The sequence below is a fragment of the Toxorhynchites rutilus genome, chromosome 2 (assembly GCF_029784135.1).
Source record: "Toxorhynchites rutilus septentrionalis strain SRP chromosome 2, ASM2978413v1, whole genome shotgun sequence".
NCBI classification, from domain to species: domain Eukaryota; kingdom Metazoa; phylum Arthropoda; class Insecta; order Diptera; family Culicidae; genus Toxorhynchites; species Toxorhynchites rutilus.
The window spans coordinates 187,243,103-187,260,173 of NC_073745.1; the positions used below are offsets into that span (position 1 = coordinate 187,243,103).

A 17,071-nucleotide genomic window follows, 5' to 3' on the forward strand; every position below is an offset into this window, starting at 1 on the left:
ATATCATACTACAACAGGCTTATTAGCCACTGAAATTGACACTCTTGATGCACCACCTGCCGAATATCTCCAACATCTAACATTAAAAAACAGAGAACAATTAGAAACAATAAGTCTTCAAAATAATTCACTCACCTGGAAGCTTAACTTATTTGGATCTTTAGGAGGAGTAACATTCATATCTATTATCGCCATTATCGGAATATTCCTATATAATTCAAGAAAACCAATCATCAAAGCCGAATTCAAGGTTCCAGATATCAACAGAGAAAATATCACCCTTGAGGAAATCCAAACTCCAGTCAACAGAAAAGATGAAACCATCATCACAAATCCAGAGTTAACAACAACAGAATTATCAGAACAACGCAAAAATACAATCATTTATCAATATGCCATCACCATTTCGAACAATCCAACTTTGAGGACAAAGTTACTTAAGAGGGGAAGAGTTAACGCAACACCAGCCAGCTCAACATACGACACTCGAGATAAACAAAATACGAGTCATCACAATATCGACCAGCGGTCGATAAACATAAACATTCCCAGACGGCCCGGATAACATCAACAACACATCAGACCACCCGGATCGTTCCCGCTAAATATGCTGAATTAAGATAAGATAAAATTATTGTAAACCATCTCAAGTGAATATAAAAGACAGGGATAACAATTGTAAAGGCATTCTAAAGTTATATTTCAACCAGTAAAATAAAAGACGGAGCTTCACTCCGAAAGAAAAAATATTTTTTTAAATTAAGTAAGTCCGAAGTTTCTTAACTCGTGCACAGAAGGTAGAAGGAATGATAGGGAAACAAAAGAAAAATAAATTTCTACATGCCGCGGCTGTGTGGCGTGTGTGATTTTTTTTTTTAATTAAATCGTTTATTTTTACAGGCTCAGTTACATAAGTTTAAAGGAGCCAAACTCCTATCTGTATTGTTACAAGTATATATAATCATTTTTCATTAATTCTAGTGTTAATGAAGTAGAGAACCGATTACTCGCGGTTTGCTCGAGTTTAGAAGGGTGACTTTTTTTTCAGGAAAAGGAAGGGATATAAGGATATGTTGACAATGTTCACACTCACATTCGCACTCACATTCATCATATTCAATTCTTAAGCCTATCTTATATCTAACATGTATTTACATTTCACCTTATTCTATTGTTAGTAAGAAGGGATTTAATTTCTCGCGAAGGAAAAGGAAAAGGAAAATATAAGGATATAAGGACAATCACACATGAAGATCGATAACTTTTAAGAAGACGTATATTTGGGACATGTAATCAAGGTCTAACCGAGCGAACACATCTCTCACCGGCACATTGGGCTGTCTTCCTCTGGCCCGAAGAGAGTTTTCTAAATTCGATCTGGCAACAAGATACACCTCGCACGACCAAACAACGTGTTCGATGTCGTGGTAACCTTGGCCACAAGCACAGATATTGCCATCGGCAAGATTAAAACGAAAGAGTAGCGCGTCTAACGAACAGTGATTGGACATGAGTCGAGAGAAGGTGCGAATAAAGTCCCGACTCAAGTCCAGACTTTTGAACCATGGTTTGAGGCTAACCTTAGGGATAATCGAATGAAGCCACCGACCCAATTCATCTTCGTTCCACTTACGTTGCCATTTAACGATGGTATTTTTACGGACTAAAGAATAAAATTCATTGAAGGCTATTTGACGCTGATAAATATCGCCTTCAATTGCACCTATCTTTGCCAATGAGTCAGCCCTCTCATTACCCGGAGCAATGTGAAGGGACCCAGACAAAGGTAATGACATAACTGCGTCTGGTTAAAGCACTCAAAATTTCTCGTATTCTCTCAAGGAAGTACGGCGAGTGCTTTTCCGGCCTCACTGAACGGATAGCTTCGACAGAGCTAAGACTATCCGTTACAATGTAATAGTGTTCAACAGGTCGTGAGGCGACGCTGTCCAGCGCCCAGTGTATTGCTGCCAATTCAGCAATATACACTGAGCAAGGATTCTGAAGACTGTGGGAGGTGCTAAAAAATTCGTTGAACACTCCAAATCCTGTGGACTCATTCATAGAGGACCCATCAGTAAAGTATATATTATCACAATTGATACGCCCATATTTTGCATTGAAGATCGTAGGAACGATCCCCGATCGATGATAATCTGGAATTCCATGGATTTTCTCCTTCATGAACAGATCAAAATGTACAGAGGAATTGATGTAGTCAGGAAAACAAACACGGTTGGGAATATACGAAGAAGGATCAACCTGCATGGAGATGAATTCATGATATGAAGTCATGAATCCAGAATGAAAATTTAGCCCGATCAGCTGCTCAAAATTTCCGATCACCAATGGGTTCATGACCTTACACCGGATGAAGAACCGAAGAGATAATAAATTGAAGCGATCTTTTAGTGGGAGTAGGCCTGCCAAAACCTCGAGACTCATGGTATGCGTTGAGGGCATACATCCCAACGCGATACGGAGACAAAGATACTGAATTCGCTCGAGTTTAATGAGGTGTGTTTTGGCAGCTGATTGAAAACAGAAACTGCCATACTCCATCACTGAGAGAATAGTTGTTCGATACAACATTATAAGATCTTCTGGATGGGCTCCCCACCAGGTGCCGGTAATTGTACGGAGAAAGTTTATTCTTTGTTGGCATTTTTTACTCAGATACCTAATATGGGCCCCCCAAGTACATTTGGAGTCGAACCAGACCCCAAGATACTTGAATGACATAGCATGAGTGATTGGTTTACCCAAAAGTTGAAGCTTTGGTTTTGCTGGTTTATGCTTCCTAGAAAAAACCACCATCTCTGTTTTCTCCGTGGAGAATTCGATCCCTAGCCCAATGGCCCAGGTTGAAAAATTGTTCAATGTATCTTGTAAGGGTTCTTGCAGGTCGGATTCTTTTGATCCTACGACAGACACTACTCCATCATCTGCAAGTTGTCTTAAGGGGGTATTCTAGTCTAGAAATCTGAAAAAATCGAAATTTTTTTTTTACCATATTTCTGTAGTTTAGGCATTCAAGAATATACTCTAGAAAGGACTTATCGAAAATCTTATTATTTACCTAGTTAGAGCCATCTTAGTGATGTGGTATCTAACCTGTTACGGCCATCACAATGAACTTCAAACGCGTTTCTCTCGGAACTAGTTTTTTTCTAACTGGCGTACACGATATCTCAAGTTCTACTGAACCGATTTATGTCAAATTTATATGAAAATAATCTGCATACATCTCTCTATCGCATGAACCAATAAAAAATTATAACTTTTTAATTTTACTATTTTTAAAAAATCGGTAAACGCAAAAAAAAACGTTTTAAACAGCATTTTTGTTTTCAAACGGCCGCCATTTTGTTAAAACCCATGTTTTTGACTTGTCCGAGGTTCATGCCATAGCGACATCTTTACTGATTCAGAATCTGTTCGATTTTTTTGTTTCAGATAACCAGAAGGACTGGAATCGTGTACGCCATGGCACAACTTTTTTTTGAACACCCTCACTTCACCAGCATGTAACTATTCTAATTATGAATATTTTTTTTCCGTCCTATTTTTGTTTTATTGTTGAAAGATAGATAAACGAATAATGATATAATGGATAGTAAAAATATTCTTTGTTTTATTTTTACGGAGTTCGATAAAACGTCCGAAATTCGTGTCTCTACACTAGAATACCCCCTTAAGCTGCAATTTTGTGTAAGGCAATTGTCAATGTCGCTTACATAGAAGTTGTACAAAAGGTGGCTTAAACATGAGCCCTTAGGGAGACCCATGTAAGAGACCCGACTTACTGCCGAATCTCCATGAGAAAAATTCAAATGTTTCTCACAAAGCAAGTTATATAACATATTATTCAATAGAGGCGGTAGACCCCGAGAGTGTAATTTGTCTGACAAAACCTCTATTGAAACAGAATCAAAGGCCCCCTTTATGTCCAAGAATACTGAAGCCATTTGTTTTTTTTTCGGCGTAAGCCATTTGAATTTCTGAAGAAAGCAACGCAAGACAATCATTTGTCCCCTTGCCCCTGCGGAACCCATATTGTGTATCTGAGAGAAGGCCATTCGTTTCAACCCATCGATTAAGGCGAAACAAGATCATTTTCTCCAACAATTTCCGTATACAAGACAGCATTGCTATTGGGCGGTACGAATTGAAGTCGGACGCGGGTTTTCCGGGTTTTTGAATAGCTATAATTCGCACTTGTCTCCAATCATCTGGAACAACATTATGCTCCAGAAACTGATTGAATAAATTCAACAAGCGATGTTTCGCCACATCAGGGAGGTTTTTCAGCAAGTTGAACTTAATTCTATCTGTTCCTGGAGCCGAATTGTTGCAAGAAAGGAGAGCAAGAGAGAATTCTACCATCGAAAACTCGGAATCAAGATCGCACCTATCTTGTGGTATATCTCGAACAATTTTTTGCACAGGAACGGAATCGGGACAAACTTTCCGTGCAAATTTAAAAATCCATCGATGTGAATATTCTTCGCTTTCATTCGATGAAGAGCGATTTCTCATGTTTCGAGCCACTTTCCATAATTTTTTCATTGACGTTTCTCGTGACAAACCTCCCACGAAAGTTCGCCAATAAGCACGCTTTTTCCCTTTGATCAAGTTTTTAAATTGATTTTCAAGGTCCAAATAAGTTTGAAAATTCTCAATGGTTCCACGTTTTCGAAAAGCTTTAAATGCGTTCGATTTATCCTGATAAAGCTTGGAACATTGGCTATCCCACCATGGATTGGGAGGCCTTCGACGAATAGTGGAGCCTGGGATGGGTTTCGTTTGAGCGCGAACCGCGCTGTCATAGATCAAACGAGAAATGAAGTTATACTCCTCCAATGGAGGCAAACCATCTCTGGAATTGATGGCTAGAGCAATCGCGTCCGCATATTTTTTCCAGTCAATGTGTCTTGTTTATAGATTCAGAAGAATTCGACCCAATGGTGATGGAAATTTTGATTGGCAAGTGATCACTACCGTTGGGGTCCTGGATTACATTCCACTTGCAATCTAACGATAGTGAATTCGAGCAAAGCGAGAGGTCAAGAGCACTTGGGTTAGCAGGAGGTTTAGGTACACGTGTTGTTTCCCCAGTATTCAAAACGGTCATATTGAAGCTGTTACAAAGGTCATATATCAACGATGAACGATTGTCGTCGTACTGTTCCCCCCAGGCAGTTCCGTGAGAGTTGAAGTCTCCCAAGATCAATCGTGGCTCAGGAAGGAGTGAGCACATGTCAACAAGTTGCTTGCGGCTAACCGCAGCTCTCGGAGGCCAATACAAACTGACAATACAGAGGTCTTTGCCTCTGATGTTTGCATGACAAGCAACAGCTTCGATCCCTCCAATAGGTGGAAGGTCAATTCGAAAAAATGAGTGGCACTTATTGATCCCCAATAGTACCCCTCCGTATCTGTCATCGCGGTCCAAGCGTATTATATTAAAATCGTGGAAAGAGAGATCATTTTGAGAAGAGAGCCAGGTTTCGGACAGAGCAAAAACATCACAATTGAATTTATGAATTAGAAATTTGAAAGTATCCAATTTAGGGATAAGACTACGACAATTCCACTGTAAAACAGTGATATCTCCGACCTCTCTATTTAAATTAGACATCAAGAGAGATAATCATTGCAAGAAGGGGCCATGTTTGCATCAATTGCTGCAAAATTGTCTTTAACACTGGAAGCATTGAGATGACAATGGTTCTGATGGAGTCGGAAACGTTAAAACACGTGAAGATTTGATCCACAAGGTCAGTCAACTTTATAAATCCCGATTGGGAAGTTGAACTAGACGGAAAAACAGGGACAGTTGGGGTTTTTGATGTCCCCTCGAGTGCTGGGCCGTTCAAAGGTGAACCATTCCCACGGAAACCAGGAGGAACCTGATTTTGCTTGTCCGCTGCACTCGATTTTTTAGACATGCTAACAGGGGGTATAACCAGTGGGGCTTGTCCTTGAACTTTGGGAGTGGTCACATTTTTGCGCCGGGGATTCCCTTGGAAAATGAACGGTGTGCCCCCGTTAGCTGTGTCCGCTTCCATTTCGTCAACGGGCAACGTGGCCAAGACATTTTGAGTGTTGATTGATTGTTGTTGGGCAAGTGGAGAAGCGCCCTTTAAAATATCCGCAAAAGTGCGTTTTGAGCGTTCCTTCAAAGAGCGCTTCTGTTTCTCCCAGCGACTCTTGTAAGTTTCACAAGCTGAGAGCACGTGTGGGGATCCCCCGCAATATGGACACTTATGCTCAGTCGCACTGCAGGATTCCCCCACATGTTGCTCTCCGCAAGTTGCACAGCGCTCCTTGTTGGCACAATAATCTGAAGTGTGACCAACTGACTTGCATTTGTTGCAAGTCATGGGCTTTGGCACGAAGAGTCGCACAGGCAGTCTCAATTTGTCCACCATGACGTAGTCAGGGAGGGCCGAACCAGCAAAAGTTACTCGAAACGAGTCTGACGGCGTGAATTTCGTTTTTCCCTCTTCTTGGGATACTTTACCTAGTTGGCGACTGTCCAAAATTTTAACGCCCACCAAAGGGAGTCTTTTGAATTTACCAACTCCTTCTTTTATCAATTGGCACGTCAGACCCGTTTCAGTTACCACCCCCGAGATTTCTACGTCATGGGAGGGCACGTAGACACGATACTCTAGGGTGAACCTCTCGTCGATCACAATTGCATTTGCGTGTTTCCGATCACTCACGACAACACGCAGTTTGTTCGGCCTAACCTTAGAGATTTCGACCACGGAGGAATAAAATCTTGCCAGATCTTTCGAAACCTGAATGACATTAATAGATTTTCCTTTAGGTTTGGGCCGGAAAAAAACAACCCATGGACCAGCTCCAGGTGCATCGTCTGGATAGACCTTGACACGAGGAGAGGAAACAACTGAGGGGGAGGACGAGGTCGATTGTTGAGCGGGAGTGGGATCAGTAGGACTGGGAGGCAAGTTCGGGAGTTGAACGGAAGCGGGTGATGGAGGGGGCGAAGAGGAAAAGTTTGCCAATTTTCTTGAGGGGGGCTTGTTGAGGTTAATTAACTCTTTCTCTGAAGAGACATCTTCTGAGGGGGGAACGCGTTTGAGCGACTTCCCAGCCCCCGTTGTAGCTAGTGAGGAGGAAACAGTAGTTTCAATCTCCATTTCAACTTGACCTTCTGCCATTACGGCAGATATGAAATAATATAATTTTGAATTCTTCTATCTTCCTAAACCTAATATATATATTATACCTAAATCGCACACCAATGCGAATGAAATGAAACGGTGTCCCAATCGAACCGCGTGGCAATCGCTCGGTACAGCTGCAACGGTAAATCGCACCACCACACGATGATGGAATCGATGACGATGATAAAGCACACACAGCGATGATACGGCACACGCACCGCGCCCGCGGTGGAGAACTTCTTCCTCACGCTGGTTGTGATTGCTGCTCTTCTCACTCGCGCAATAAAGAGAACCCCGTTAGGGCGAAATAACTTCACCAGCCACTGATAACGGTATAATCTCCACTATATGATAGACGCGAACAAATTTGCGACCGATGTCTTCGGACTGCGCGAGCTGAATGGCGTGTGTGATGAATGTGTCTGATTTGGATCCTCAGCGCGCACCACTTTAAATTTCGCTACACTCGCAAGCGCAACCGATGAAAAAGCACACTATTATTCGATGTGAAAAAAACACCTTTGTTGGATCGATTAATAACTTGTCCGATCTGCTTGCGAGTTGTCGAACCAATGTGAACTCCTTGATTAAACATTTCTTCGGGGCCCCTTCTGGTCAACCGAGGTATAAATTGCCGCCTAGAATTTTTGATTGAAAATTGCCAGGCAGTCCGTTTCGTCATTCATAGCCACGCAATCATATTTTGTTAATGAATTTACGTCAAATTCTCCGATAACTTCATTATCTTAAATTTTTGCCTGCATTCCGATCCGATAATCAATCAAAGATTGTGTTGGACCCTTTACGTGATTTTACACTTTTTGGAGTATTGCGGAACATTTGCCTTTTTGGACGCTTTCCTCTATGAAAGCTTTGGGTTCTTTTTGAAAAGACCCACTACTTTCGCATGGCTCATGGTAAGACATTCCCCGAAATTTTATCGAACGCCACAAATCGTAGATTTATGAAATTTCCATAGTTTTGTCAATTTTTGAGTGAATAGACTGAGATTTTTTGCTCTGGTAGCGCCATTATGTAAACAAAAGAACTTATCTTGCCAATCAATGCTCACTGTGATTTTGTACATTCTAAGTTCAATTTCAAAAAATTTTGGAAAAAAAAATCAAGAAAATGTCTAAATGGCATTTTAATGTGTCCGGATTTTTTCGTGTTCGATCTTAAAATTGGTATTTTCAAAAATTGTTGCAAAAATTATCGCAAATTATGACACCCGTATTTTTTATTTTTATGTTAGGGTAATCATTTCCATTTTAGGGTGGTCCAAAAAAACATTTTTTTCGCATTTTTGCCAAAAATGACTTTTTTCAAAAATTCATAACTTTTGAACTACTAAACCGAAAAATACTATACCTGCAGAAAATTTGAATTCTGCTCTCGTTATTATTGATTGTATTAGTTTTTTATTGTTTTCATAGTCTCGGGACCAACGGCGTTATAGTTTTTTATATTTTTTCTGGAAAGCTGAGGATTTTTCACACAGCATATCTCGAAACCAGGGAAGCGTTTTTTTTCGTTTTTGAGTTATGATTTTTCAAAGTTAGTCGATGGTCCAAACAATAATTTATTTCCCTTTTTTCCACTACAAAAAATCATAACTATTGATCTACTGGACCGATTCAGATTATCGACATATCAAATTAAAGTCAATGAGCTAGTCTTGTTTGAAAAAATATTTCACTTTGAATAAAAATGGATTTTGTTTTCGTAATTATTGATTATATTTGTTTTTTATAGCTTACATCGTTTCGGGACCAAGGGCGCCATATATTTTTAATTTTTTTCCTGAAAGCTGAGGTTTTTTCACATAATATATCCGAATACCAGAGAGGTGTTATTTTTCGTTTTTAAGTTATGACTTTTCAAAGTTAACATGTTTTCAGTTTTCGTTCATCATTTCTATGCAACTAGAATGGATGTATTTGATTATAATCCAATTAATTGGCAATTGTGTTATTTTTTCAAAAAAAGCTAGCTAGTAGGCTTTAATTTGATATGTCGATAATCTGAATCGGTCCAGTAGTTCAATAGTAATAAATTGTTGAAGAAAGTCATTTTTGGGAAAAAGGGGAAAATGATTTTTTGGACCAGCGGGTAACTTTGAAAAATCATAACTCAAAAACGAAAAAAAAACGTCTCCCTGGTTTCGTGATATGTTATGTGTAAAATCCTCAGCTTTCCAGAAAAAAATATAGCGCCTTTGGTCCCGAGACTATGAAAACAATAAAAAACGAATACAATCAATAATAACGAGAGCAGAATTCAAATTTTCTGCAGGTATATTTTTTTTTCAAAAGAAAAAAAAGGTGATTGGCTTTAATTTGATATTTCGATCATCTGAATCGGTCCAGTGGTTCGAAAGTTAAAAATTTTTGGAAAATGTAATTTTTGACAAAAATGCGAAAAAATGCATTTTTTGAACCACCCTAAAATGGAAATGGTCACCCCAACAAAAAATAAAAAAATACAGGTCTAATAATTTGCGATAATAAACAAAATTACCACTTTTCGCGAAAATCTGAGAATATCGGTTTGGAATGGAATGGAATGGAATGAAATATCAATGACCATAGTCCTATTATTTCGTTTCTTCCCTTGTATAAAGTGGGGAGTCAACAGGAAATGAGAATGAACATCGTCGATTGTGTTAAACTCGAAAATCTCATTTCCACTTTAAAAAAAAAATATTTTGACATTTATGCCACTTCAGATACTCTTATCTCCAATTATAATAACATGTTGATTGAGTGTACTAGAACATCCACTAAAACTGTCAATATGAACAATGAACACTGTGGATTACCTTTGGAACTTGATACGGAATAAAAACAACTATCTTAACAAAGCGAAACCCAACTCCAATGATGTACCTTTAAGGGAATTATTATTCCATGTATCAAGAAAGTCAATATTGCTGAATTGGCAGCAATTCACTGGGCGCTGGACAGCGTCGCCTCACGACTTGTTGAACACTATTACATTGTAACGGATAGTCTTAGCTCTGTCGAAGCTATCCGTTCAGTGAGGCCGGAAAAGCACTCGCCGTACTTCCTTGAGAAAATACGAGAAATTTTGAGTGCTGTATCCAGACGCTGTTATGTCATTACCTTTGTCTGGGTCCCTTCACATTGCTCAATTCCGGGTAATGAGAGGGCTGACTCATTAGCAAAGGTAGGTGCAATTGAAGACGATATTTATCAGCGTCAAATCGCCTTCAACTAGACTAGACTAGAGTCGGGACTTTATTCGGACCTTCTCCCGACTCATGTCCAATCACTGTTCTTTAGATGCGCTACTTTTTCGTTTCAAGCTTGCCGACAGCAATCTCTGTGTTTGTGGTCATGGTTACTATGACATCGAACACGTTGTTTGGTCGTGCGAGCTATAACTTGTCGCCAGATCGAATTTAGAAAACTCCCTTCGAACCCGAGGAAGGCAGCCCAATGTGCCGGTGAGAGATGTGTTGGCTCGGTTAAACCTTGACTACATGTCCCAAATATATGTTTTCCTTAACCCTCCTGTACTCGCGTGCAAAATCATAACACGTACACTCGCGCGCGGTGTCCCAGACCGAAAATTGAACTTCTCTGTAATGTTGCCATTATGTATTTTTCAGGCTTTATTGGCATTTATTTGAAGGAGAGGGTATGATTGAATGAAAAAACTCCAAAAAATATGTTTACTTCATCTTTATTATGTTTTAATAGTGATCTAATTCAGCCTCCTCAAAACAGAATAATTTTTGTTACTCCAACACAAATAACGAAATTTGAATTTTTCACTGTTATAAATTAAAAGTAAGCAACTGAATATAATTCATGGAAGTATAAAGAGCTATAAAACAACATAAAAACGTATTAATCGATTGTGGTTTCATTGGAGTAGGAATCATAACATAGCATAACTGCATGCTCGAAACAAACATATTTTTTACATTTCATGCAGTTGTTGCGACCTTCTAGATAATTACCAGATGATAAAGGTTCTGGAATATAAAGTTAGCATATTTCTAATATTCTTTATCTCTGTATTCTTAGTAAACTAAGAATTAATGCTTTTTTTAGATGGGGCATGAAAGGATGATATAAAAGGATTTCTAGGAACTTTCTTTTCTTTTCCATGTTTTCTTGTCCATATTGTCCATTATAAAAAAATATCCCCGAAACTGCAACTGTTAAAAATTAGCATAAGCTTATAGTTTACTGTTTACAATTATTCCACAAGTGAATTTTTTTTACAAGTGTGTATATGTATGACCATTATATTTAGCGAATAACTATACGAAAGTCAAACATTTATATTTTTCCTTTGAACGTATGAATCTAACGACGAATAGTTAATATATGGATCCGTTCAATCCAGTTACAAAAGGGACTGAAATCAAATAAGAATAGTCCGGTAATGATCTTAGCATTATATGCAATAAACATTCCACGCCACTAACATTAATTCATACATTTCATTTAACAATATTCTAGAATATGGAAAAAAGCACTTGTCCAAAAAAGTTACTCCTATACTCGCGTCGGTATGTCAGACCGAAAGTGTTAAAAAAGTGGTGCACGTCCCCATTGTACCAACACATGCGATACGCTAAACGATGACGAACGACGAATAACGAAGCTAGAGAGAATCGCAAAGGCGTAGTGTTGATATTTTCTGAGAAATTGACGAATTATTGACTTCTCGGTCTGACAGACCAATGCGCGAGTATAGGAGTGTTAAAGATATCGATCTTCGAGTGTGTTTTGTTCTTAAATCCTTTTCCCCCCATTTTCCCCTCCTTCCCGTACTTCGCGAGCTATCGGTTCTCTTACTAACATTAGAATAAGTTAAATTGTTAATACATATTAGATGTGACGATAGTTTTAAGAATTCAGTGTGATATGTGAGTATGAATGTGAATGTGAGTGTGAGTGTGAGTGTGAGTGTGAGTGTGAACATTGTTACAATCTCCTTACATCCCATCCTTTTCCTAAGGAAAATGTGTCACCCTTCTAAACTCGAGTCGACCGCGAGTAATCGGTTTCCTAATTTATTAACCGTAGAATTAAGAAAACATGTTAATAGTAAAAATATATTTAAGAGTTTGGCTTTTTTAAACCTATGTAACTAAGCCTGTAGAAATAAACGAATTAACAAAAAAAAAGTCAAAAAAAAAATAAAAAAGGAAGAAAACATTTTTAAAATATAGTGTAGATGTGTGAAATTAGTAGATGTGTGTGTTATAGTCATGTGGATGTGTGAAAAAAATTGCAAGAACTTTTTGGTTGCTTTAAACCTAAGGAAAACATTGAAGTGAGAGTTGATGGAAAAAATTCTGATTCAAATTTTGATGTTGCCGAAATGCTCAATTGCTATTTCACTAGCATTGGTAGTAAAAAATATAATGAAATCGTAAGGCACGTCGGATTTCCATTATACACAGTTAGTAGTTTCTGTTCTAGAACGTCACACGCCGCGGATTTCGGAAATTTCTATAGTTGACTTTCGAGCGGATAGACCAGGATTGTTGTTTCGAACGTGCAGAATTGAATCTCGACGCACTTGCTCCGGCGAAGTCATTATGTAAACAAAAGAACATACCGTTCTGAATCATATTTCGGACGCTTAAGGCAACTTTATGCACAGGTATTATTTGGTAGATATGTTTAATAAATTAGTTCAATATGCTTTTAAGCTTTCAACTTTGGTGCCTATTTGATTGAAAACATAAGAAAATCATCGAATAAAATGCTTTTCAAATGAAGCGAATAAGAATCAAACTTCGGACACTAAATCAAATTTCGGACACTTTATTTTGAAATTTTATGGACGAAAATTACATTACACTTGATTATATTTTATAGTTAACTGCGAAACACTTACCAAGCAATCACAGTAAACTGTTAACGATGATGAGAACTGATGAAACACGGGATAAATTTAAATATTAAATATTTTACTCTAAAGATGCAATTGTGATATTAATGTGATAGTTATATCATCAGTGCATTAAGCATTTCGGGATATTAGAACAAAGTGTCCGAAATATGATGTTGTCCGAAATATGATTCAGAACGGTATGCCTTCTGTGATTTTATACATTCTTAGCTTGATTTTGAGAAATTTTGAAAAACGAACTAAAAAAATATGTTCCTATTTATTCGCGTTCAATCTTTAAATTCGTATTTTCATTTTCATAATGCGTGAACAGGATCTAAATAATGTTGGGAAAAAAGTAATTTATTATTTCCTCGGTAGCTCAAGTGATCACTATCTCGTGTAATATTGATCATACAATTTCAAGTTTACGCTCGTTGTAAAGATGCCATTTCACAATTTTTTTTGCTGTTTTTTGTTTGTTCCATTCAGTTGTGAGTGACAAGGTGTTAACAATGAGAGTCAAAAAAGAGAAAATTCGGTATATTTTACACTTTTTTATTTTATAAAAGCGAATTGCAATGCAATGCTAGCCAGATCGCGGAAATTATGAATGGTGTTTATGGTGCTTGTACTGTAACAGCTTTTTGCGCAACATTTTATTTGATTTTTTAAATTTTTTTATTTTGTTTCAATTTTTTAGTGCAATACACTAAATTCAAATCTCTACTGTCAACAACTGAACCGTTTAAAGCTCGCGATTGACCAGAACTGTCCAGATTTGGCCAACAGAATAGGTGCTGTGTTTCATCAGGAAAACGCAAGGCCACACAACTCCGGGAGCTTGATGGGGATGTTTTAATGCACTCGGTCGGTGACGGTATATCATTTACTCGCTCTGTTACCTGTGATTACATTTGTATTTTATTCTATGATCTGATTGATTTTTTCTATTATAGAGGCGGCTGTAAACTACAAAGTTCATTCAGTTTAGCTCTCAAAAGGGAGATCAATTATTGGAAAGTTTTGGTATTGAACTCAAAATCGTTCGTTTAGCAAGTGTAAATACAAACATTTGGCTACGAAGACCTCCTAATATTTCTTTCGAGCGTCAATCCACCCGGGGGATTGATAAGTGCACCAATAGATTAGATACAGAAACAAGTACAGCTCATATTTGTCGAGGAAATTGTGTTTAATATAATATACTAGCTAACCCGGCAAACTTCGTCCCGCCCATTTACTTGATTAATTCTCGAGTAATGCAGAAATTTGTGTTTCATTTGTATGGCAGCCCCCTTTGAGTGGGGGAAGGACTGTCTAACCATCATAAAAACATTTATTGCACCCTAAAACTTTCACATGCCAACTTTGGTTTCGTTTGCTTGGTTAATTTCCGAGTAATGCAGAAATTTGTGTTTCATTTGTATGGCAGCCCCCCCTTAGAGAGGGGGGAGGGGTCTCAAAATATCACGAAAATCTTCCCCGGCCCCAAAAACCCCTACATACCAATTTTCATGTCGATCGGTTCAGTAGTTTCCGAGTCTATAAGAATCAGACAGACAGACAGACATCACTCCATTTTTATATATATAGATTATTATGTGGAAATATCATCTGCCTCGTGATCAGTTGATTAATCAGAAATCATTATTTCTTCCTTCCACCGAAAATCATTTACGCTTCAGAAAGTTTTTGCGCGCTAAAATTATTCCAAGATTGGTAGAAGATGGGTCCAGGATCAGGTAAAAACATTCTGATATTAAGACGGGGATTCCATATGGTATCGAAGTGTGAATAGAATCGGAAACTTTGCGCAGATTTCATATTCATACAGCCATGCTTCACCTTCTTGCTTTTATTCCAATTATTAATAACAGGTTGAACGATCCAGCTCAATGCGTGGCTCAAAAAGTAAAGAAACTGCCGGTTACGCTTTGTTAGAATGGCCACTTCTTTTAATCTCTAGGAATTAGTCAGCCTGTGGGAATGAACTTCTATAAAATCAAGTCTCCCGGATCGTTGGAATCAGTATTATCTCAGATCCAGACACGTTTACAAGTGAACTCGGGATAAAGATCTGTAATATTGGTGTAAAAATGATAAAGGTGAGTGAAGTTGGTCTCAAAACGTTTCTGTATATGAAAGTTGTGTGTTGACTAGTTTAGAATCGTTAAATTGTGGAATTAACTGATAAATATATAGAAGAAGTCTAAAATCTTCCACTTGTGATGAGATGTTGAGATTTTATCTCTGCTGAATTGCAAAGCTTTTTCTAATGAGCAGATAAAAAAATATAAAAAAACTAACGAATGCTGAAGTGATAGTCTTCAGGAAAAATAAAATCATACATTTAGCAATTTTATAATTGATTTTTTTTTTATATCAAAATGTATCAGTAAACTTACTTTTACAATAGAGCCAATTATACTAAATACAGAACAAACTTTGTACAAACAATTCTAGAGTTAGTCGAAGATATTTTCTAAATTCTAATATTTGTGAACATTGCAGGAACTAGCCATTGTTTGTGTTTTGGTGGCAATGGCATTCGCCATGCCAGCTGCCGAATACGCCGCTCTTGTGAGTGATGTGCAACCGGACAGTCCAGCCGTTCTAGTGGTTCAGCAGGAAGCTGAAGATCTCGAAGGTGCCGAAACTGCCTACGGCGGCGGTGGCGGTTATGGCGGTTACGGTGGCGGACATCGCGGTTTTGGCGGTGGTCGTGGTGGTGGCACGTACCAACTGAGAATACATTAAATTTATGTACTAATGTATGTATTTCGTCGCAGGTGGATTCGGTGGTGGCGGTTTTGGAGGAGGTGGTTTTGGAGGCGGTGGTTTCGGAGGTGGCGGCTTCGGAGGCGGTGGCTTCGGAAGAGGCCATGGCGGCCATGGACATGGACACTACGGATAAACTACAAGAACCTCGCATCGGATTTGTGATTTGTGTTCAATTCAAATGTATCATGATTGTGCTTACGAACGAATTATAATTGTGTATTAAATATACAATCGAATAGTTGTTCCCCTGAATCCTCTGGAAATATTTCCTACGCCAATTTTCAGAAAGAATTTATGTGTCTCCGATGTTATTGTGTTAAAATGGGTCGAAAAAATTGTTCAATCAAATAGCGCTTTTCGAGACAGTTCAGTCAGTTCAGTGGATCTTATTGCGATTGAACATGCAAAATAATGATTCTGTCGTCCAATCTCGTAGTTGAACTACTACAAAAAAGACACAAATACAAGCAGTAAAGTCATCTCAGCTTTGGCTCTTTTTCAGTTTGACTAGCCTTTCCTCATATGTTCAATCCATCTAGAGGCGAATGAACTTTGATGTTTAAAGCACCTATTCTACAAAACAATTAATCCATTAAATAACTCCTGATTTATTTCTCTGTTTCACATTTTATCCAAACTTCTCCATAGGCAAATACATCTATTACCGATGAGACAACGAAGAAACAAAAACAAATCCATTCGTCTCGTGGAGATGAATTTAGATGCGAGCGTTATCTTAAAATTCGGTCGGCTTTTACGAGATGGTAATCAAACATTTTCGGACGTTCATCAATTATCTACCTACAACAATATTAACAGAAAGTTAACTAATTAGACCTGCCTAGTTCGTTCTTGTACATAATAAACGTTGAAATGTGGAGCTGTGTTCTCTGAGCATACCGCGAAGAAAAATTATTTTTAAATCCCTTCTAGTCCCCATTAAGCATCAATTTTAATTAATAGAACAGGGAATGTGAGCAGAGCAATGTTCAAAGCGCTTTCATACATTTGCCTTCACGAGTTTTTCCTCATTATCTCTGTATTATGACAACTATAGGGTATAATTTGATTTCGCTCATTCTTGTTGATACAGATCAATTTTGAGCATGTTATTGATTCATATGTAGTAGTAATTTGATGACTTGCGCACTCGCCACGAAGTGGCGTTAGGGGTCCTCTTGCAGTATCATAATTGAGCCCAGAATATT

At 38.2% G+C, this 17,071-nt stretch overlaps 1 protein-coding gene across 1 annotated transcript; it reads left to right on the forward strand.

Annotated features, from left to right (window-relative positions):
- The first annotated feature begins 15,054 nt into the window (after positions 1-15,054).
- Positions 15,055-16,110, forward strand: LOC129771747 (uncharacterized). Its single transcript, XM_055775745.1, has 3 exons — positions 15,055-15,187; positions 15,594-15,813; positions 15,872-16,110. The coding sequence occupies exons 1-3, from the start codon at positions 15,179-15,181 to the stop codon at positions 15,994-15,996; spliced, it is 354 nt and encodes a 117-aa protein (XP_055631720.1). The 5' UTR covers positions 15,055-15,178; the 3' UTR covers positions 15,997-16,110.
- Positions 16,111-17,071: the final 961 nt, after the last annotated feature.

Coding starts and splice junctions, on each gene's coding strand:
- LOC129771747 (XM_055775745.1), top strand. Junction 15,814..15,871: donor TGGCGGTGGTCGTGGTGGTG/GCACGTACCAAC, acceptor ATTTCGTCGCAG/GTGGATTCGGTGGTGGCGGT.